Source organism: the organism of the source record quoted next, unplaced genomic scaffold (genome assembly GCF_019419815.1).
Source record: "Pyrus x bretschneideri cultivar Hongxiangsu unplaced genomic scaffold, Pyrus_bretschneideri_v1 Contig6, whole genome shotgun sequence".
In the NCBI taxonomy this organism is placed as follows: Eukaryota; Viridiplantae; Streptophyta; class Magnoliopsida; order Rosales; family Rosaceae; genus Pyrus; species Pyrus x bretschneideri.
This window is the reverse complement of record NW_025999798.1, coordinates 1577148-1600436: the sequence shown is the minus strand read 5'-3', so window position 1 is coordinate 1600436 and position 23289 is coordinate 1577148. Positions and strand designations below refer to the sequence as shown.

Here is a 23289-nt window from a genome sequence, read left to right as displayed (position 1 = left end):
GAAAAGTTTGGTAGGAATTTTATCAAAGTGACTCCGCCAATCCTTGTTTTATACACACATAGTGCCCCTTAATTTCCAAAGCTAAACTTTTGTGCAATTTCATTTGTGCGAGAAGAAACTTATCCAAATTCCCTTCAGTCAAATCACGGATCAATCTAGATATTGGACAATTAAGTCTTGTTGCTTTCATCTTTAAAAAATGTTAAAGAAAAATCAATAACATGCCCCCACAAGTTAACTCGTTTTCGAAAACTAACCCTCAACTACCTTAACTTGACTCGTTATAATCTAGTTTTGGCGGTGTAGAGACGAGAAGTATTTCATCTCGATACATAATGAGTACTTGAGATTCTAAACAAATTACAATGCTCAAGCAACAAAACACGAGAAACGAGAAGTATTTCATCTTGATTATAAGAGACATCAAGATTAAGAGCAAATATGCCACCAAAGAAGGAGGAGTGGTAGGAGCCAACAAATAAGCGTGCCAGTTTAGTGAAGTCAAGTCTTTATGTTCAAAAGTAACCCTATGATCCCGAATACACCGAAAATGAAGTGTTGTACCAACCTAAACCGAGATAAGGATACATGACTTAGACTTGAAAACAAACAATTGGGGATGCCTCGTTCTTAGAGGCAGATAAGTAAAACCTTCTCTGATAACCAATATTTTCATTAACCTTCGTAACAAATCCAAACGCAAAACTAAAAATATGTGAAAAAAAGATCATGTGAAAACCAACACATAAAAAACCCGTAGTTCTGTCACCGAAATCATTTGTACCAAGTCCATGCTGTTTTATTAACTCTTGTAGTTGAAACCAATTGAAGGGGGGTGGGGTTGCTATTCAAGGGAATAAATTGAAACACTGAGTTGGCTTTTGCAACTGTTTCTGAAAATAGTACAGAGGAGTAGATCTCAAGAACTCATTGTTCCTGTAACAAACTAGGGTTCCATCAATTTACCCGGAAAAAAAAAAAAAAAAACAATTTGTCTTTATCTGAATATTTTTTAAAAGAAGACAAGTGGGTTGTTTTGCCACGAAAATTTACTATTGTGGAAGCCGGAAAAACACATAGAGAGTTGTTATCTGATTTCAATAAGTTTTTTTCCACCAGAGCCTCTCACCAAATTACCCACAAAATGGAAATAAAATTAGCGTTAATTGACCAAAAATCAACCTTTTATATTTAAAGCTTGAGTCAATCAAATTTTGTGGGACCCCATGCACCATAAACCCTTGTGGGGCCCTTAACATCTAGTTTGCCAAATCTTCCTCTGGTTGGAAAGCCTCACACATTTTCCATGAAAGTGACTAATGGGGGAATTGAAGGACCATCGGAAAAATATCTAGGCTGATTAAATAATTAACAACCAGTTATTCGTTGTGCTCAATTGTATGTGGGCATTGTAGGTTGGATGGATTAGAGAGTTTGTCTCTAGTTACTTAAGTTAAATGCTAACCTCTTAGCATGCGCTATGTGTTTGTTGCTGACGTTTCTCGCATGTATGAGTAAAAAAATCTAACATATCAAATGAAAAAGAGGAAAAAAAAAAAGAAAAAAAATGCAATGATTACTTTACTTGTTTAGAAGGTTAATTATATTTCTTAATTTTTTTTTTTTATAATTGATAATCTACTTTAATCTACATGTATGGAGAAGAATTCAAACTCAATCGCATCTAGGAAAAACTCATTTTTTGCTAATGTCTTATGGTTATTTTTTAAATCTTTTAACTATAAAAATTGTCATTTGTTCAACTTATATGAGTTTAACGATAGGATTTGACTACAATGCTTTTAGATGGTGATTGTATTAAATACATATATTCACATGAATTAATTTGATATTCAAGTAGTAATTGTATTATATAAGTATTGTAATTAATTCTTTAATTGTATATTGAAAATAAATTGCTTGAATTTTTCTGGGTAGATTTGTCAAAACCACTAGAGAGTCACGAGAGAGAGACAGATACACATATATATATATATATATATATATATATATGCATTTTTTAAATAGGTTTATACGATTGAAAAAGTGGATGAAAAAAGAACTTTGACTCAATGAGTATGTACAAGAAAAGGTTTTCATGTCTGGTAAAGAGAATTAGAAGTGGTTGATTCAAGTGTCTTGAAGTTTGAGACATTCGGTGGAGATACACAACCAATTTATGATTAAATATCATCTAAATTATATTTAAGAAAAATATTCATAATCTTCATTTTGATTTTTAATTAATTTTTCTAACATGACCAAAATGAAGCAAACGTTATAGCGCCACGTTAACTAGAACAAATGTACTCGCTCTGAAAAACATAAGTCTCGAGTACGATTCCTTCCCCGTGAACTTTAGGTTGTTGCAACTTGGTTTTGTTTTGTAGGTCGGATTTGCCCTAGGGTTTTGAACAACTCAACCTCCATATCTGTGTTACTTGAGCTAGGCACCATGTTTAGTTTATGTCCAAAACAGGTATGCATTGTTTGCTTTGCCCAGACCATCCACTGATGCCATTTTTGGGATTGTATTTTGGGGTCGCGACTTTGCTGGTTTTGTTTGATGGACATTTCTAAATATATTTCAACACACTATTAATCGCAATTTTATTTTCCGTTTTATCTTATTTTGTATTAAGATTACGCATATGTAAAGTTTTATCCAAAAATAATATCGGTGCAATCAGTAGCATAACTATTTGTTAAGTGTTGTGTTTTATTTTATCAACTTTTTGGTGCGAGATTGTTTACATTATTCAACATTTTGTGTCAATTTTTGCTCACTTGGGGTGAAAATTTTAAAAAATTGTTACACATAGGTAGATTACCCAGCTCAAGGCCAATGATTCCTAACTCGAGAGAACTTTAGTAGAGATGCCCTACCAACCCTAACAGTGTATAGACCTGAGCAAGGTCAGATGAGAATAAAATACAAAAGAGCACGCTGTTATTAAAGTACTTACAGATGACGTAATTAGTTCATACTCAACATGTTAATTAATACTTAAATGATAATACAATTATCGACAACAACGTGATATGGTTTACAAAATATGATTTAAACTGGTAGTCTCCCAAGCATAACCCTATTTTGAATAAGCATTAGTTTTTTCAAATCGTAAATTAGAAATTTGAGAATTTCTCTATTTATTTTTAGACAGAGAGTAATTGTCCCATAAAGATAGTAACCAACCAAAATTTTATTAATTTTCAAATAGAGATGTACTAATCAAATAATTGGATGCATTTACAAACTTTTTGTTTCCCGAATATCATTTGAAGCAAATTTATTTACATAAAAATCTAGTATACCCAACAGCAGATTAACGTCGCCCGAGTAATTACTTTCATGAAGTATATGATAAGTGAAATCTCTCCATAAATTCACCTTCTATAATGATTAGTTTGGTAAAACGAAGAAAATCATGATTAATTAGCTTGTAATTAATAAAGTGATTAACATTCCTAATTGACCTGGCACACTCATCGTGCAATCTAAGATTTGCTCCAAAGCAGCCACGTGGTAGAGGCTATACTATCTGCTTTTTTAACCAAATAAACTCGCTGTTACAAGAAAAAACAGAGTACCGGCCAATCAATGCCAAACAGCAGAAGCATCAAAAATCCCATTTTCGTAAATAAAATGCACCCGGAAGGGCATTTGTTTGCTGTCCTAAAGCCTCAGGAAACCTCATCCTTGCCACAGTACCAGTGGGACCCACATTTTGTCTGCTGGGATTAACCGATTAATCACTGCTTAAAATGGAAAAATCCGAGTGCTTTATGTGTTAATTAATCAGTGTTTTTGTAACAAACCTGGGCTCAGAAAGCTTTGGTGTGCCTCCTGCTGTTGCAGTAATGCAGGCGTTGCATATGTTACTACATATAATATATATTATATGTGTGTGTATATATTATATGTATTTAATCTGCTATGTAGTCTACCAAGACTTGTTTCATAATATTTTTTAATATCTGTACCAAAAGCAAGGAAGGTGGAGAGAATCTAGAAATGCCCATTTCTTTTCATTTCCTGGAAAACCTATATATATATATAAATTATTGGTATAAATATTGACGCAGAAAAAAAAAAATAGAGAGAGAGAGAGAGAGAGAGAGAGAGAGAAGTGAAGAAAAAGCAGAGAATAAAAAGAGACCGGATGTTGACAAATTCCATGTCACTGTTCTTAGAAGGTCTTTTGTTTGTGTGAAGATTTCTTATCTGGGATCTCTCTCTCTAAGAAAAAAAAAAACTCTTTCTCTCTCTAAAGCTCTGTGCTTTCTTCTTTTGTTCGAGAGAGAGGGGGATAGAGAGAGAGTGTGTGTGGCCCATCAGATCGAAATCTCCTCCTTTTCTTCAACCTGATGACGATCTAGGCTTCCTGAATGGTGTTTGCAAAAGCACCCACTTTGTTGTTTTTTTGTATAATTTCAGATATGCAATTTTGGTTTTCAGCTGCTTTGCTATTTTTTTTTTAGTGTGAATTTTCCACCGCGTGAAAAGCTTCTTCTGAATGATTCAATCTGTTGGGGATGATGCTTTGAGGAGGAGAGGTGAACAAAATAGGATGTGGGTCTGAGGTAAAATTCTTATCTGCTTTCTGGGTAAATTGAATTTTCTGAATTCAGATAGTTTTTTTGGGTGATTTGATGAATTGGGTAAATTCAAATTCAGTATCAAGTTTTGGTAAATTGTTGGGATTTATGGGTTGAATGTTTGGGTTTATGGGTTTGTGCATTTGTTTCCTCATTGCAAGTTTTCAGGTTCTTCTCTTTGTTGATTGGTTTGTTGGAAAATTAGATTTTTTGTGTGTATGTGTGTGGGTAATTTTAGACTTGGTTACTGTAATTTCTGGGTTTCTGTAGTCTGCAATTTTTCCAGATCTGTTTAATTAACTTTTATTGCAGAGTTCAATTCTCGAACATATGATTTCTGAAAGTTCCAGTATGTTGGGCTTTTCCCCTCAAATTTCACTCTGGTTTGGTGATACTGTGATAGCTTGTCTCTAGTTATTGCTTATTTTCTTTCAGCTTTTTGGCCTTTTTGTGTCTGCTCCGAATTGCATCAGTTAAAGATACCTCTTTTGTTTTCTTGAAGCTCGCATCCATTAGGCTTGAGATTGAAGGGAATGGTAAATTTAGTTTCTATTGTTGTTGATTCATTGAGGTTTCTACTGTGGGTTGATTCCGTTTTGGTTGGATCGATACCCATTAAACGCAATGGGTTCTAGTTCGTTATAGATGACATCACTGATTTGAAATCATATTAAGTGTTCACTTGTGTGTCTTTTGTAAATTGAATGGATTGGTTTATATTTCCGGTTAACCTGTAAAAAATGGTACTTGATGTCTTTGTGCATGTGCTATTATTGTGCTGCTTTGGCGCAGTTCCTTCAGTTGTCGCTGATTTCCCTTGTAAACGACAGATGTGGATCCCTGCTCTTTTAGCAGCATTGTGTTTTTTTGGTCGAAAAGCAGCAGTATGTTGGATTTTTGTTCTAGATAGCATTCAAAGTCTACGAGGGGACAAAAGCGTTCGTTAAATTTTCAGCTGAAGCGCAGTAATATTCATAGTTGGGGCTCTCAAGCATGCAAAATTTTCTATTTTGGGTGACATGATTCATAAAATAGACTTTAGATGGTAGCTTTAACTAGTGATTTCATATTTGAGGCACTGCCAAGTTTTCATATTGTACAGGACTCAAGAATGTCTGGAGGCCTTTTTGTGTAGCAATCGCTTACATTACTCTGACAGTTCTCGATGAAGATGGAATTCATGTAATTTGTTTCAAGAAACATTAGGTTCTCAGTTTAGCCATAGTGAAAGCAAACCACGTTGCTTTGTTGGCCCTTGCGCTGATTTTTGCATTAGAATTTCCTCACCTTTGTGTTCTAGTATGTACCAACTTGAGTGGTTAGCACTGTTGTCATTCCGTTCGTCCCACCTTATTTCAGGGTGGGAATGTGGATGATTTAATAGTTCTTATGAGTTAAATCTAAGCATCTTTCTTATTCAGGCTACTGTGTTACACTGCACGGAAGATTGTTGTTTCTTGTATATAAACGAAACTCATTTCCCTCTCCGGTCATATTAAGAGCCAGGATGAGTAGTTCTGCCAAATAGGATTTCTTGACGTGTACTTGATATCATTTTCCTTGTATAGTCCATCAGTTTCCCTGTTTGGTATGCCTTGATTTTGTCACTGAAGTATTGCTTTACTGTTTTCCTTTTCCAGGAATGGGGACAAAAATGGAGTGCAAAAGCTACATGCCCGGGTATTACTCAGTGAGAGATCTTAACGAGGATCCAAACAATTGTAGCTGGCCCTTATATTATGGAGATAAAACCTTGTCAAACAGGCAGTATTGCAACGGTTTCTTGCCGAGGGCCACAAGTGATGCTTTTCCAGGGTATGATAAGGATGTAGTCAAGCAGACCATGCTTGATCACGAGGCCACATTTAAGAATCAGGTACTTACTTTCTTATCATACAATATTTCTCAAACCTTTACCAATTCTTTGTGATTCTGTCAATTGGATATCTTTGTAAATTAATTGAATTCTATATTTGGAGGACCTTAAGTTGGTATATTGACTGATTGAATCCAAATGCTGTTTGCTAATTTGTTATTCTACTCTATATAGTAGGAACTTGAACATTTATGGATTTTCATGTCTTCTAGGTGATTGAACTTCACCGGCTGTACAGAATTCAAAGGGACTTGATGGATGAAATAAAAATGAAAGAACTTAATAGAAACCAGATACCCATGGAAACATCATTGTCGTCAAGTCCCTTAGCATCTCAAATTACATCTGAAGATGCTCGGAAATGGCATGATTCCAGCTTTCCTTTGGTAAACTCTGTTAATGCTGGACCATTGGTTCCAGGTGTTGAAGGTACCCATTCTCCATCTAGTGCTGTCAAAGGAAACAACCAAAAAATTGGTTTATTTCCATACCAAAATGGGATTAGTTCGAAAGATGTTGAGGTGATGGAGTCGAGACCCACAAAAGCGAGGAAAAAGATGTTTGATCTTCAACTTCCAGCTGATGTGTACATTGATTCTGACGAAGGGGAGCAGTTCACTGATGAGAAAGTTTCTGGCACACCTAGTTGTCAGCCGAATAAAAATTGTAAAACTGAACTCGAGGGTGGTGCAAAGCTATTTTTTGGTGAAGGTGTGAAGACAGATTGCAAAGGACATGTTTCAAGATCTGATACATGTTTGAGGAGCACAAATGGTTTGGCTGACTTGAATGAGCCTATTCAAGTTGAAGAAACAAATGCTTCAGAATACGCTTATCCTCTGGGCCATGACTCTTATCAAGGAAAGATTCAGGGCCCCTATCAGGCTGCTAAGTCGAGGTCGCAGCTTTTAGGTTTGCCAAAGGAAATATCATTCAACAACTCTCATGATGTAAGTGATAAGGTTATCCAGAACAACATACATTTGGAGAACGGAAGTGGAAAAGGGTGGTTTTCCCATGTCCTTGAAGCAGGTATACATGAAGTTTGGTGAAACTTTAAGTTGGTCCTTTATGACTTCTGCATTTCCTTTTGCTTTAGTATTCATATGTGCGATTATAGTATGTTCTAGATTGTTTCAAAGAAATTGATAAAGAAATCAAAATTATAAATAGGAGTGTATTAGAAAACAACAAAGAAATATAAAAGATGAAATAAGGGATTAACCTGAACAACTTACATTAGTGTTCAGAGCTGCGGGATCACCTCATTCTTTCATAATTTACGATGCACGTAGTTGGTGAATCTTTAGGCACCTGTTATGGGTTATGTTGCCATTCGGCTATGCTTTGAGAATGCTGCATTTCTTGTTATAGATCATTTCCATTATAAAAGTTAATTCCAGCTCTCATGTATTGTATTACAGGGCAAAGTAAAAGCAACCTTAAAACTGTTTCCCAATGTCTCCAAACAGAAAGGTTGCTGATATCGTCCCAGCCAATGCAAGGTTCTATTAACAATGTTCACGAAACTGCTTTCTATCTGACTGATAAAAGCAAGGTGGACTTGTGGAGAGAGAGGACAGTTTGTGGTGTGGAGGATTCGGAAAGAAATCATGAAATTTCCAATAATAAGCATCTGAACAATTTTGTGGCTTCTCATATGCCCAGTCCATATCATCCCGTTCTTCCTTCCTCAGATGTGGCCAGGTCGTGGACTCGCTCGGTTCCATCGTTGGAAAAGCCAGGCAGTGGCGTAAGCCAAAAGCCGTTATCAGTTCAAACTCACCCGTGTTTTCCCTCATCTGCTACCTTGAGCAAGAGTTCACAGTCATCAGTTCAGAGCAATGGGATTTTGGGAGATAGGTGGTATCTCAACAGCAATTCTAGTTCTAACCATTGTTCTGGAAGTGAAGTACCATACCAAAATGGGTTTCACCATGGTTCATCTTCAGGATCTAAGGAACTAGTTCGCTTCCCGTCTCTTAGCTACGACTATCAGAGCAGCAGTAACGATCACAATGGAGGCTCTGAGCACTTGAGGAGTCAGGGTTCAGCAGCGCACTACAAGGGTTCAACTTGCAAGGATGTGAAGTTTGCAAAGGAAGTAAACTTAAATGTAGTGCTTTCAAATAGCTCATCCGATGAGGAAATACCCCAGCAAGGTCTTAAGATCGTAGGGGTAGAACAAAAGCATGAGGACCATCTTGCAGCTTTGCCGTGGCTAAGAGCGAAGCCTTCTTCTAAGAATGAGTTTGCCAATGCAGGCAGAGTTTCAAAGACTGGTGTGGACGATTTAAATCAAGTTTTTGCTCAGGACATAGAATCAGTTCCTTGCGAGAATGATGTTGAGGCCAGAAGGACCGAACTTGGTGACAGCCTGTGCAAGAGAAAACTTCTTGGATTTCCTATTTTTGAAAGGCCTCATAATGCTAAGAACGAGTCCTATTCTCTTACCTCCCCGTCTGTGGAAAATAATAAGAGAAACAGAGGACTGGATATCAACTTGCCTTGCGATCCTTCAGCTCCTGACTTGGCCACACTGAATGTATCAGAAATTGTAGTTGTGGAAGAGAGAATAGATATGAAGGTTGCAAGTTTCAGACATGTCATCGATTTGAACTCGTGTGTCAGTGATGATGAAGAATCTTTGAAATCTCCTGCTCCTAGCACCAGTGTGAAGATCACAGTAGGAATAGATTTGGAAGCCCCCATTGTTCCGGAGGCTGATGATAGTGTCGTTCTTGTGGAAGCATCTGCTGAAAAGCAGAAAGCAATGCCTTTATCATCGCTACAACACCCAGCTGAACCTCCTCAGGAGGAACTTGTGAGAGTAGCAGCGGAGGCAATAGTTGCCATCTCATCAACTGGTCCCCACAATCATACTGATGAATCCTCTTGCAGTCCACCCGAAGCTTCTTCAACTGACCCCCTTCTGTGGTTTGTGGAGATAGCTTCTAGTTGTGGGAATGATCTTGAGAGCAAGTTTGACATTGTTGTGAGAGGCAAAGATGGTGATGATAATGATGAATCTTTATCAGACGCGTTTGATTACTTTGAATTTGTGACCTTGAAACTGAGAGAGACCAAGGAAGAAGATTACATGCCTAAGCCTCTGGTTCCAGAAAACTTGAAGCTGGAAGAAACAGGAAACACATTACTACCAAATCCACCCAGAAAAGGCCAGTCAAGGAGAGGGAGGCAGCGGAGGGACTTCCAAAGGGATATCCTTCCTGGTCTTGCTTCCTTGTCAAGGCACGAAGTGACTGAAGATCTCCAGACATTTGGAGGATTAATGCGGGCAACAGGCCATTCATGGCAGTCAGGACTAACCAGGAGAAACTCAACAAGAAACGGTGGTGGTAGGGGCAGGCGACGAGCAGTGGTGAATCCCTCTCCCCCTGTGGAAACTATCCCAGCTTGCGCTCCGCTGGTACAGCAGCTTAATAATACCGAAATGGGACTGGAAGATAGAAGCCTAACCGGTTGGGGTAAAACGACCAGAAGGCCCCGTAGACAGAGATGCGCCGCAGGTAATAATCTCGCGTCATCCGTTGCTTTAACCTAAACAATGGGACGAGGATTTTAACTTATTGAGTTTCTATAGAGAAAAATTAGGGTGGTTGTTTCTGTGGCTGCAGGGGCTTGAGGTTGTCATGGGGATTGACTGCCCTCTGTACATTTCTTAGCCCAAAGTCTGGGTTGGTTTGATTTTTCTGTCTTTGGGTGCTACCATCTTTGTATTTTTCATAAATAATGTTGCATAAATTTTACTCCCGGATAGATACCAGTGTTCTTTTTGTGCTTCTCTTTGGGGAATTGAGATGTGATTTTATCATTTATCTCATTTATCTCGGATGTAAATATCCTGCTTCTGATTTTTGTTTATTCAAACCAATACTCTTCTTTAATCCGATCCGAACTTCAAAGTTCGCAGAAAGGAAATCCGAACTTGGGTGCAGAGGCAGGAGGACATATTTTAGCCAACTTGGCTACACCTCGGTCTACAATAGTAGCTAATTACTAGTATAAACACTATATCCACCAATACAAAAGGGGAAAAGAAAAAAGAGCAAAAAAAAAAAAAACACTCAACTGTAATAAAAGATACCATGTGGGATTCATTCTTATTGTTAAGTCATATGATGGGCTAATAATAACTTTGTATCAAACTCAACGTTAAAAATCGAATATAAAACTTGTCTCAACAAGTGAAGAAGAAGAAATGAAGCGAAGATTTGATATTTTGATCCATTTTGTTATGTTGTTGCCACATAAGCGTGTAAAACAAGAGGTACAGGTAACCACATGAGGTGCCTTGTTTGTTTGCGAATGAGGAAAGCGGTTTTAGTTCATTGCCTAACTTTTTACGGAAATTTGGGAAGGCTTTTGGCCAAACATGCCCCACCAATAAGCTTCGTTTAACTTGCAAAAGCATTGACAAAGGTGAAATTATCAAATAAATAAATATTCTGGACCGAAAAGCATGAAAAAAAAAAAAAAAAGGACAAAAGAAAGCCAACAAGAATTGGCATTTGGCGTGTTCGATGCAATCTTTGCCAACCTATGACTTTATCTAACCACCTCCTCTCTGTATCTTCTTCCTTTTTTCAGTAATAAAGCACTTGAAAAGTTTGTTTCATTATTAAGATACCAAGAGAACATGAGAAATGTTGAGGATGCCTTCTTAAAATTGAACTTTTTACCACTGTTTGACACTTTATGTTTTCACACGATTGTTTATAATTTTAACTTAAAAATTGACGTTAATTGTAAGGTGACAGAAAATCTGTAGAGAGTTCTATTTTTTTTTTTTTTTTGAACAACGATATTATCTATCGTAAGAGGGAGAGAGAGTTCACTAAGCCACAAAATAGGCAACCTAATTTGGTATTGAATTCGCCATCCACAAGATTCGAACCTAAACCTCTCACTTTCAAATGAAGAAGAATACCACAAGACCGTAGTACTAAGGTCATTGAGATTTGAAATCAATAGAAGTGATCTATGAGTTAGTCTACCATCAACCATTTGGTCATTCCGTGAATTTTTATTAAATAAAGACCAAAATAACAAAAATACTCTCAATTTAGTAAACAACTGTCAAAATGATTTGACAAAAGTTAATAGTATTTTTGTCATTTTATCTTATTTAATGGAGATTTTTAGTAAATGACCAAAATGATTTGACAAAAGTTCATGGTATGTTTGTCATTTTATCTTATTTAATGAAGATTTTTAGCAAATGATCAAAATGATTGATGGCGAATAAATTGAGAAAATTTTAAAGGACTACTATGAGAAGTTATGTAAATTTTAAAAATTATTTTGATTAAAAAGCCTAATAAAAAATTAAAATGTAATGATATCTTTTTTTTTTTTTTTTTTTTGTGGGCAATGAATTGATGTCCTAAAAAGAAATTATTATTGTTTGTACGAGAAGTTCTCAACCAAAGAAAACGTAAGAAAAAGAAGCACGCGAAATGAGGCGCGTGGGGAGGACATGTTTCATGGACTGACAGAGAGCGAGCGTGCGAGGAAGGGAGAAGATCTTTCGGGTTGTACGACGCGCTGCAGCAATGAGAGAGAGAGAGTGAGGTGCAACATGGGATGAATGATTGAATCATTGAATGGGACTGTCGTCTGTCGGCATCTGAGACTGAGAGTGGATTTGATTCGCTGGTACAGTGACTACTACCTCAATCTCTACACTCTCTTTGTCCCAATCATCCTAGTCAAGATCTTGCGTGTCAACCAAACAAAATCCCACCACCGTCCCTCCATCATGCCAACCCTCGTGATTCAGCTTATAAGACTGGATTTCAACCTGCGTCGTTATACAAAATCATAATACATTTTTCATCATTATGATAATAAAATAAGTTAATGTCAAACTTGTCATCCTTCTGACTTATTATTTAGAAAGTGAAAAAAATAAAATTGTAATATTAAGTAATATTATTTTCTTTCACTATCTACACCCTTGTTTTTTCTCTATAAATTTTATTAAGTTAAAATAGAAATATTTACATCTTAAACAAGGATATTAAAATATAGATATTCTTTCCAACTCCCCACCAATCACATTCCTTCCCTCACTCCCTTTTCTTTTTATTTGAGAATATTTTTGCTCATCACTCTCAAACGATGCTCACTATATTATTTATTATTATTCGATGAGTTTAAATTTTGTAATTTATGAAATAAATAGGTATAAATTTTAAAATTTAAATTTTCTAGTAATAATAATGCTAAAGAAACCCACCCGACCCCCCACAAACTCAAAATCACGCTTCAAGAATTCAACCATTCAACAATTGACAATTTGAATTGTTTATATACTCAGCATGGTACATGTTTATATTATTTTATTATCCTTTTATACGACCTAATAAACAATTGAAAATGAAACGGTCATTATGTGAGAATCGTGATTGCAAACCAACTAACGCTTAGTTTGGTCGTAATCTTGTTCGCAATATTTAAATATATTTTAGACTCAAATTCTCCCGATCGTGGTCATTTTATTATTTTTTATCGTTGTGTTCTTTCTATAAAATTGTTCTGGATAACACTTTTTGTTGGCGTACAAGAATATATTCTAAAGTTTCAACTCCTCCGTTATTTTCATTGAATTTCAAATTTTAACATTTTCGTAAACCCACCCAAAAAGTAAAAGGTTTTATGATTAAATTTGACTACCAACAGGTTTGTTTAAGAAAAAAATTGGATAATCATTGGTCTCTTCAAGATACCATGGTCTCATTCAACTGGGTTTTGTTAATTTCTTTTAATATATATTTTTTGTCTTAATTACTGATTACCTGTCTGTGATTACGAAACGAGGATGTTGGGAAATCATTTTCAGGCAGCAGATATGTTTGAATATGTTTCCAATTATTTTATTCAGAAATGATTAACTTTCCCTTTCTTAAATCTTATTTTGTTTGTTGGTAAATCTTATTAGTATTAATTAAATTGAAAAAGCAACTATTTAGATGAATGACATATAAAATCAATTTTCGACGTAGATCTCAAAAATTCAACGCGGACTGTTTTGATAAGTAAAAATGTAGTTTTTCTAGCTTCAAAGGAGATGCCAAAATCCTACATCAATTGACATTTTACACTTTGCTGCCAAATTTGAAGGCAACGTCAAGTTTTTAATTGTTTTATTTTAATATTCGGCCCACATATTTCTTTATTTTTCTTCACTTATTGACTATTTTATTATTAAATTTTAACCTACTTGATTTTATAAAAATCAGAAAACATTTTAATTTGACATCGATGCTGGAATAAGAGAGTTTACAAAATGTTATTTTGTTTCATCAGCTATGAAAATAAAATTTGACAGCTTTATTGGAGACGGTCTAACCCCAAAAAATGACACAATCCAAACTAATCGCGTTACTATGTCATAATCCCAACTAATTGTTAGTTAAGATTTTATAAAAAGAATATGTTAATCACAACATGATTATTGATGAAATGGAATGGACCTTGAGCTTCAGAACCAGCCCAGAAATTTTGGGCCGACCACTTTCTCAAGGCCCATAATGTAACGCAAAAAAAAAGATCAGGGCGCGCCAAAATAAACCGTATGGATGGTTTAACGGCATCAGCCGCCATGAATCAACGGCTTTTCAAACACTGAACAATTTTCCGAGAAAATTAAAACAAAAGGAAATTTGATGAGGACGACGATGAAGAAATTCATCTCCACCTTACATCTGCAAATACAGAAAACGCCCTTACTTCAATGGCGGACTCTGATGCATGCCATCTACCAATCACCACCGTCGGAGCCTCCCGACTTTTCGCAAACCATTGCGTCGACGCACGCGGTGTTTTCGAACCCATGTTTTAAGCTTCTCGTTTTGTGCAGGAACATCGATTCCCTGAAGAAAGTCCACAGCTTGCTCGTCCTCCACGGCCTCGCCGACGATCTCCTGCGTCGGACAAAATTGATCAAGTTTATATGGGTCATTTGGGTACATCAAGTATGCCCGGTATCCGTTCGATAAAATGCCAAGCCCAGATTTTTTTTATTCGTGGAAAGTGATGCTGAGGTGGTACTTTATGCACAATTTGTATGAAGAGGTTATAGGGTTTTATAATCGTGTGAGAATGTGCGCAAGAGAGCATGATAACATTGTTTTCTCGATTGTGTTAAAGGCCTGTAGTGAGTTGCGAGATTTAGATGAAGGGAGGAAGGTGCACTGCCGGATTGTTAAGGTGGCGAGTCCTGATAGTTTCGTGTTGACAGGTTTGGTGGATGCGTGTGCGAAGTGTGGACGGATTGAGTGTTCTTGGGCTGTTTTTGATGGGATTGTTGATAGAAATGTGGTTTGTTGGACTTCAATGATAGTTGGGTATGTGCAAAATGATTGTCCAGAAGATGGGTTGGTCTTGTTTAATAGGATGAGAGAGGGGTTGGTCGAAGGAAATCAGTTCACGTTAGGAAGCATACTTACGGCGTGTACAAAGTTAAGATCTTTACATCAGGGAAAGTGGATCATGGACATTTGATTAAGAATGGTATTGGACTTAAGTCTTTTCTGGTGATATCTCTTCTGGACTTGTATGTCAAGTGCGGGGACATTGGAGATGCTCGTTCCATATTCGATGAGTTTTGTGGGATCGATCTTGTTTCGTGGACAGCAATGATTGTAGGGTACACTCAATGTGGGTATCCCGACTAGGCCTTGGAGTTGTTTATGGATAGGAAATGGGTTGGTCTCTTGCCCAATTCCATAACAACTGCAAGTGTGCTTTCGTCTTGTGCACAGTCGGGTAATTTGAATTTGGGAAGGTCAATCCATGGTCTTGGGATAAAACTTGGGTTGAAGGAATCGACTGTGAGAAATGCTCTGGTGGAGATGTATGCAAAATGCCATATGATTAGTGATTTTCGTTATATCTTTGAAAGAATCTCCGACTAGAATGTGATTGCTTGGAATTCAATTATATCTGGGTATTCCCAAAACGGGTCTTCATACAAAGCCCTCCGACTGTTTCATCAAATGAGATCAGAATCTTTCTCACATGATGCGTTCACATTGGCAAGTGTCCTCTCAGCTTGCGCTTCTCTTGGTTTTCTTCCAGTTGGTTCATCGCTTCATGCTCACTCGATAAAGGATGGCCTATTAACTGCAAATATCCATGTTGGCACTGCACTTTTAAACTTCTACTCCAAGTGCGGGATGCTGAATCTGCTCGTCTAGTTTTTGATGCAATGGGAGAGAAGAACACCATCAAGTGGAGTGCAATGATTAGCAGTTATGGAATTCAGGGTGACATTACAGGTTCCCTTGCACTTTTCAGTGACATGTTAAAGAAGCATCTAGAGCACAACAAAGTAATCTTCACGACCTTATTATCAGCTTGTAGCCATACAGGAGTGATTGCAGAAGGGTGGAACTATTTCAATTCACTCTGCAAGGACTATAACTTCAAGCCCTCGATGAAGCATTATGCATGCATGGTCAATCTACTGGCTTGTGCTGGCAAACTTGAAGAGGCCTTGGAATTCATTGAGAGAATGCTGATTCAGCCAGATGTTGGTTTGTTTGGGGCTTTTCTCCATGGATGCGGACTCTATTCAAGGTTTGACCTTGGCCAAGTGGCGATAAGAAGAATGCTAGAGTTGCATCCCGATGAAGCTTGCTACTATGTGCTAATGCGTAACCTGTATGCTTCAGATGGCAGATGGAGCCAAGTTAATCAGGTTAGAGAGCTAATGAAGCAGAGAGGATTGAGCAAGTCCCTTGCATATAGCCAAGTAGAGATGGGCATCAGAAATCACATTGCACCTATTAGGGTGGCATGTGTTGCTTAGGATGTAAAGAGTCGATTTTCGGACGAGGAGATGCAGCAATACCAAGATTCAAATTGCACTGGTGCCCTGCTCTGGATGCTTAAAAGTTTTAACACATCTCTGAGCTGATTACCAGTTCTTGCATAGGAACTGCATCCAGGATCTGGATGAATGGATAAAAATTTCGAATCCCCAAGAGCAAGGCACTTTCTGCGACCTCAATACTGTTCTACTTGATGGAACGTTCACGGGCATGCTTCTTCAAACAAACTAATGAAGAAAAGTGACAGCATGGGATGCTGCACGGCTACCCTGGATGACTTAACAGCATTCGATAAACAGATCATCCGTGACGATTGTTGATGCAAGACTTGGAAGGCACAACGCAGAAGACGACATGCGGGTCGAGCGAACAGATTTGAACTTGGATGTGAATGGTGGGGCTATATTTGTGGATATACAAATACCGTGCTTTGAAGGGTTTAAGTTAACTTGTAAATGTTAACGTTACTCTGAATACATCTGAAAAAAGCAGTGAAGGACGCTAACCCGAATGCTTTTTTTGATTAAGAGTTCGTAACCCTTGTATTTGTGCATATTTCCTCAAAGTTAAGACAAAATGCCGTCATTTAAGGCAGAAGAAACGAATATATTGACGGGCTCTATGTAAACCAGTATCTTATACAAGGTCAGTTTCCGGGATTTGTCTAAACATCACTTCCTTGCCCCTCATCCAGTGGATCATAGGGGATTTCGTGTCGTGGCCTATTGTACTTCTCTCGCAATTGCCTGATGGGGATGAAATCGCCAGCTGCATCCATCCCGTAGAACAAAAATGAAATGTAGGGTTGATCAAATCGATCCTGCACAAGGTTAACAGCAGACCCAATTAATAGGGAAGCTTCTTCTGCTCCTCAAGTGCAGACACCACTCAACAAGCGGAAACCAAACGTTGAGGATGGAAAGAAACAAAAGAAGGGGAGAATTCTACTCACCACATCTGGTTCTTCAGGAGCTAAAAGATTCTCCTCAGAAACTGCAGAAAGAGACGCTGATTGCAGTGCCTAAAAATGCAGCTTTATGGGGTTCCTAAGATGCAGCTTCATGGACAACAAAGCGGGAAAAGAAAACTTAAATCTGATAAGGAATTGGGCCGGAAAGTTGAGTATTACCATATGCCACCAGAAGGTTAGGGTCAGCATGTACATCGACCAAAATCTGAGGAAAGATAATGAAGAGATCATTCAAAATCATATTGCATTGCACACGATGCTTGATCACCGGCCCAATCAGAAATAGAAGCAATCAAACAGAAGGGCTATAGATAAGGTAACCTGATAAAATGGCTGATTAGAACCGCGTGTCAGCTTTTCAACCTGTGCAGTTTCCATCCATGAACTTGACTCGGAACACACCGCATCCATTCCACAAACCACGGCTCGATAGCCTGAAAAAGTACATAAGAATTATCAATTATGTAACAGATTCTTTCAGGCTGTACTGGTTAAACAGATTCTTCCTAGTTTTTGTAGTGAATTTCACAGAAACTGTTGCATATTTATAAAATTCAACCACCCAAATATGCACCCAACATGACTACAGAATCGAGAAGCATACATGTTCAGACTACTTGACACCACAACTTACAAAAAAAATAAAAACAAACATTCAGTGGAAGATGAAAATTTTCAGCAAAAGGCATGGATATAACGTACCAAAAATTTTATGGCTCACGCTTTGTCCCAAACGAAATGAATAATTAGCATTTTCATGTGCCAAAGCTTTGGCGGATGCATCCAGTGACACTGCCTCCTGTTTAGAAATCGCATCTCATAGCTTGGCTGCCACGGCATAATTCTCGCTCTCAATTGCATTCTGCAGGTCCGCACTGTAAGAAAAGACAGAAAAGCAGGATACTTTAATGTATAGTTGACCCCATATGCCAAAAGAATCTAAGAGTCAAAAGAAAGTAGAAAGGAGCAACACAGAATTTCACCTTTCTTACTGAATTAAACCCTTAACTAGATAATATGGCAAGGTTTGGGGCATACCGTAGACAAATGATACTTATCGCCTTATCTTGAGCTTCACTCTTTGGAGACGACCCCTTTTTGCCTCCTGCTGCTTAATAACCTCAGCTTCAACTTTCCAAGAAGAACGCTTAATTAGGAAGGCCGCAATTATTTGTTTCTCCACTCACCAGGAAGCTTATGCATATTGATATGGGGCACACCAAAAGATTACATGCCAACGGTCCTTTTCAAAGACGAAAAAATCAGCCACAACCTACCATAGATCTTGGTTACGGCACTTTTTGGTTTTTGTAATGTTATTAAAACTTTAAAAGTAATCCAAAGTTTCATCGCTGTGGCTCATAGAAAAGCTAGGAACACCAAACCTGCATTAACAATTGCACTGTTTCTCAAGATATTGCTAAGAAACTTGCAATTACGCATCCACTGCAGAAGCCTAAAAGGTCTTCCTTCGTATTCTTTGCCTTTTGTAATTTGACCTCAATTTTTGTCAGATTAAAAGAAAAAAAAATTATAATCTGGAAGAGAGATCTAACCTCAGTCCGCTTGTGTTGAAATCATGGGTGTATGTACCTGCCATCATTACAATTATTGCCATAAAGGAAAGACAGCAGGGAGGACATTAACTTCTGGAAAGGAAGGTTGCATGTGGTTGCTGTGCTGTTGCTGTGCTGTTGCACCTGGACAGCAGGGAGAACATTTTAATATTGCTGCATGTGTGGTGTTGCTGCATGTGGCATCGGTGTAAAGTTTTCTCCTCATGTAGTATAGGTGTAAAGTTTTCCATCTTTCCACAAGAACCCTCATCTCCCATCATCTCTAGTCCGCACACTTCTCCTCCTTCACCTGCCGTAACTGTCGTCCCTTTCTCACCATCACCTGTGTCGCCACCATCACCTGTGTCGCCCCCACCACCACCTGCCCTTGGTCGTGGCCTCCGCCCCAAGCAACCTTCTGTCTTATTAAAGGATTATGACTGTTCACAGGTCACCACGGCGCCTTCCACGTCCACTTCTTCTTCGCGGTCAGGTACTCGCTATCCCCTCTCTCATTATCTCTCTCCTTCACATTTATCACCATCTCATCAAGTGTTTATCAATAATATCACTCGTAGCATCGAACCTACTTCTTTTGCTCAGGCCAACCTTGATCCTAATTGGCAAGCTGCCATGCAGTCTGAACTTGCTGCACTTGAACAGAACCATACCTGGACACTCACTTCCCTGCCTCCTGGAAAACGTGCTATCGGCAGCAAGTGGGTTTACAAGATCAAACATCGCTCTGATGGCTCCATCGAGCGCTATAAAGCGCGTTTGGTTGCTAAAGGTTACACGCAAATTGAAGGCCTGGACTATTCTGAAACATTTGCACCCGTGGCCAAACTTACCACTGTTCGTTGTTTATTGGCCGTGGCTGCTCAACGCCACTGGCCTCTCCATCAGCTCGATGTCCAGAATGCTTTTCTCCATGGTGATTTGGACGAAGAAGTTTTCATGTCTCCACCTCCCGGACTTCGTCGACAGGGGGAGAACTTGGTTTGTCGACTCCATAAATCCCTCTATGGCTTGAAGCAGGCTTCCCGTCAATGGTTTTCAAAGTTTTCTCAAGCTATTCAACTCGTGGGGTTCAAACAATCAACTGCAGACTATTCATTGTTCACCTGCACTACTGCGCATTCCATTACAGTGGTTCTTATCTATGTTGATGACATGATCATTACAGGGAACAACCATGAGGCCATTCAACGTTTAAAACGTTTTCTTCATCATCAGTTTCGTATTAAGGACCTCGGACCTCTCAAATATTTTCTTGGGATTGAAGTGGCTCGTTCACAGCAAGGCATTTCTATCTCACAAAGGAAATATGTTTTGGACATACTGGACGATGTTGGACTATTAGGGGCATGTCCAGTGGATTTTCCCATGGAACAAGACTTGAAGTTAAGGCCAACGGATGGTGAATTATTAAAGGATCCAACCAGATATAGAAGGATCGTGGGACGACTCATTTACCTCACCATAACAAGGCCAGATATCACATTTTCTGTCCAAAATCTTAGCCAGTTCATGAACCAACCACGCAAGCCTCATCTTGAAGCTGCTATGCGAGTCTTGAAATACCTCAAAGGGACTCCAGGACAAGGTCTATTTTTTCCATCTACAGATGCTTTACAATTGAGTGGTTACTGTGATGCTTCATGGGCATCATGTCTAACGACTAGAAGGTCTGTGACAGGTTATTGTGTGTTTTTGGGGAAATCACTTATCTCCTGGAAGACTAAAAAACAACATACGGTTTCACGATCGTCTGCAGAGGCAGAATATAGATCAATGGCTGCAATCACTTGTGAACTTACGTGGCTTCGTTATCTGTTACAAGATTTACAGGTCTCCCATGCAGCTCCAGCTCATGTTTACTGTGACAATAAGGCAACGCTACACATTGCAGCTAATCCAGTCTTCCACGAGCGAACTAAACATATCGAATTAGATTGTCACTTGGTCCGAGAAAAGTTACATTCAGGAATGATTGCAACAAGGTTCACACCTTCAAAACATCAGTTGGCCGACATATTTACAAAAGCACTAGGAAAGGCATCGTTTCATTCTCTTCTCAGCAAGTTGGGCATTCAAAACATTCATGCTCCAACTTGAGGAGGAGTGTTGAAATCATGGGTGTATGTACCTGCCATCATTACAATCATTGCCATAAAGGAAAGACAGCAGGGAGGACATTAACTTCTGGAAAGGAAGGTTGCATGTGGTTGCTGTGCTGTTGCTGTGATGTTGCTGTGCTGTTGCACCTGGACAGCAGGGAGAACATTTTAATATTGCTGCATGTGTGGTGTTGCTGCATGTGGCATCGGTGTAAAGTTTTCTCCTCATGTAGTATAGGTGTAAAGCTTTGATCTTATTGTGTATAAGTATGCCTTCCCATAAGGCTTTCAAGAATTGTAAATGTATGATAGTTCAAATCAGTTGGAAATCGATTCTTTCATAATACATACACTTCGCCATTTTTACAGCTTGTTTCTTAGTTGTTGTGCAAAATCATACTGTTCCGTGTTCAAAGCATACTGCAAATGCATCCCCAAAAGGAAAATGCTAGTCAGAATATCAAAACCGAGAGAAACCAATACCACTTCACCTAATACAAAATTTCAACTATCAAATGAGCCCCAACGAACCTGTACTCGAGTTGCCAGGTCTAGCTGGAAAAAGAATATCAAAATATCCTCATTAGCACTCTCGCTCCGCTCCGAGCTTGCATTCAACCCCTGATCACCCCCTTTAAACAGCCACCCAGCTTCCACCCTCACTTTCCTTTGTCTTACCACATCGGTGTTACCTCTTACAAATAAGCTTTGACGGCCCACATGCCAGATACCACACCTTTCGACACCAGAACTTATCGGGGTTTTGCTCATTAGTTTGAATTGCTTCCTCCACGAAGGCATCGACCCACATAGCCCACCATAGAAAAACGCAGTCAGAGTGCTCGGTGACAGACCTTGCACCATTTTTTTCTGATCAAACTCGATACCCTTTACAGAATACTACCCTTCCTCAGTTCTTCTTCCACACTTGTGTATAGAAGTATCAGCATCTATACACACAGTAAATCCCATTACATTTCAATTCATGCAGATAAACATCCAATCAAGAAATAAACTACTGATATACTGATATGTACAAAAACAAAGGCACCAACTTCCAGGTGTGAAAAAATGGGAAAGTAAAAATAATCACATAAACACAGTTGAAATTCACATAAACCCACTTGAAAACTCCTATCAAAATCTTATCTTTCTAAATTATCACATTAAATACTCCCTATTTGTGTTCTAAATTTTAGCAGAGCAATCCGAAAAGCAAACCAAATCGATTAGCTTGAGTGTTTACTTGCTCACCGGAGAGTGGCCGGAGAAAGCAGAGAAGAAGCAAACTCTAGCTGCCTGGTTTTTCGATTCGTCTTCGTCTTCAAGAGTTTTATGAAAATTAATTTGCAGAAAATGTTGAAAGTAGTATGTGGAACCGGAACGGTTTCAAGCTGAGTCACAATCTGTTGGATGTGTGAAGTCATTCAGCCTGGCAAAATGTATTTTTTAACTGTCAGAAAATAGTTCGAGGAAAAAAAAAAAATGTACATTGAAAAAAAAAAAAAAAAAGGATTAACACTCACGATTTTCAGTTTGTTTTGCAAATTCGTACGTAAATCACTATTCAATCTATTTATTTTTACTTTCGCTTCATTGTGAAGTTTTGAAAATTAAGGTGAGATTTTCCGTTGAGATTCTTGAGTGTAGAACCTCATTTGACAATGTTCGAGGCTTCATTACCATATCTTCCACTTTTTTTTTTTTTTAGTTTTTGGCTTAAATATTCTGCTAAATATACATTTGTTACTCAATAAACCATAAAACTGCTTCCAAATTCCTTAAAAAGTTTAATCTAATGCTCAGGAAAAATATTTTGCGAAAATAAAATATTCACATTTTTGTCAGAAAACATGGGTGTTAGGCGGGCTCAATGCACATAAAACGAGGCAGACTCAGATCATGCAAAATGAGGCGAACCATGGCACACAAAATTCCGCTCAAGAAAACGGGGCGGTCTTCTAGCATGCAGAATGAGTCGAGCTTTGTGCACAAAAATCGAGGTGAGATACGTCGCACAAATTGAGACCAACCTTGTGCACGAAAAACAAGGCAGACTCTGTGCACACCAAAACAACACGGGCTCCATGGACACAAAAAGGTGCGAGCTTTTGGCATGCAAAATGATGCATAAACCTCACATGCATAACGAGGCGAACCAGGCACACAAGATGTGGTGAGCTTAGTTGTGACATCCCACATCGTCCAGGGGAGTGATCCTTATATGTATATTCCCATCCCTACCTAGCACGAGGCCTTTTGGGAGCTCACTGGCTTCGGGTTCCGTAGGAACTCCGAAGTTAAGCGA

General features: G+C 38.4%; 2 protein-coding genes and 1 pseudogene across 2 annotated transcripts; 2 read left to right on the top strand and 1 right to left on the bottom strand.

Annotated features, from left to right (window-relative positions):
- The first annotated feature begins 4115 nt into the window (after window positions 1-4115).
- Window positions 4116-10314, top strand: LOC103947220. The gene is made up of 4 exons (XM_048571633.1): window positions 4116-4584; window positions 6240-6475; window positions 6688-7507; window positions 7900-10314. The coding sequence occupies exons 2-4, from the start codon at window positions 6242-6244 to the stop codon at window positions 10038-10040; spliced, it is 3195 nt and encodes a 1064-aa protein (XP_048427590.1). The 5' UTR covers window positions 4116-4584; window positions 6240-6241; the 3' UTR covers window positions 10041-10314.
- Window positions 10315-14089: 3775 nt separating this feature from the next.
- LOC125471292 lies at window positions 14090-16692 on the top strand (annotated as a pseudogene).
- A 135-nt stretch (window positions 16693-16827) lies between these two features.
- LOC103947222 (clp protease adapter protein ClpF, chloroplastic) lies at window positions 16828-22395 on the bottom strand. The gene is given in 10 exon segments (XM_048571542.1): window positions 16828-17155; window positions 17288-17328; window positions 17465-17510; window positions 17627-17739; window positions 18008-18180; window positions 18344-18395; window positions 18398-18436; window positions 21335-21401; window positions 21513-21931; window positions 22236-22395. Coding segments are annotated over 9 exon segments (1020 nt in total). The 5' UTR covers window positions 21846-21931; window positions 22236-22395; the 3' UTR covers window positions 16828-16999.
- Between the last annotated feature and the right edge of the window lie 894 nt (window positions 22396-23289).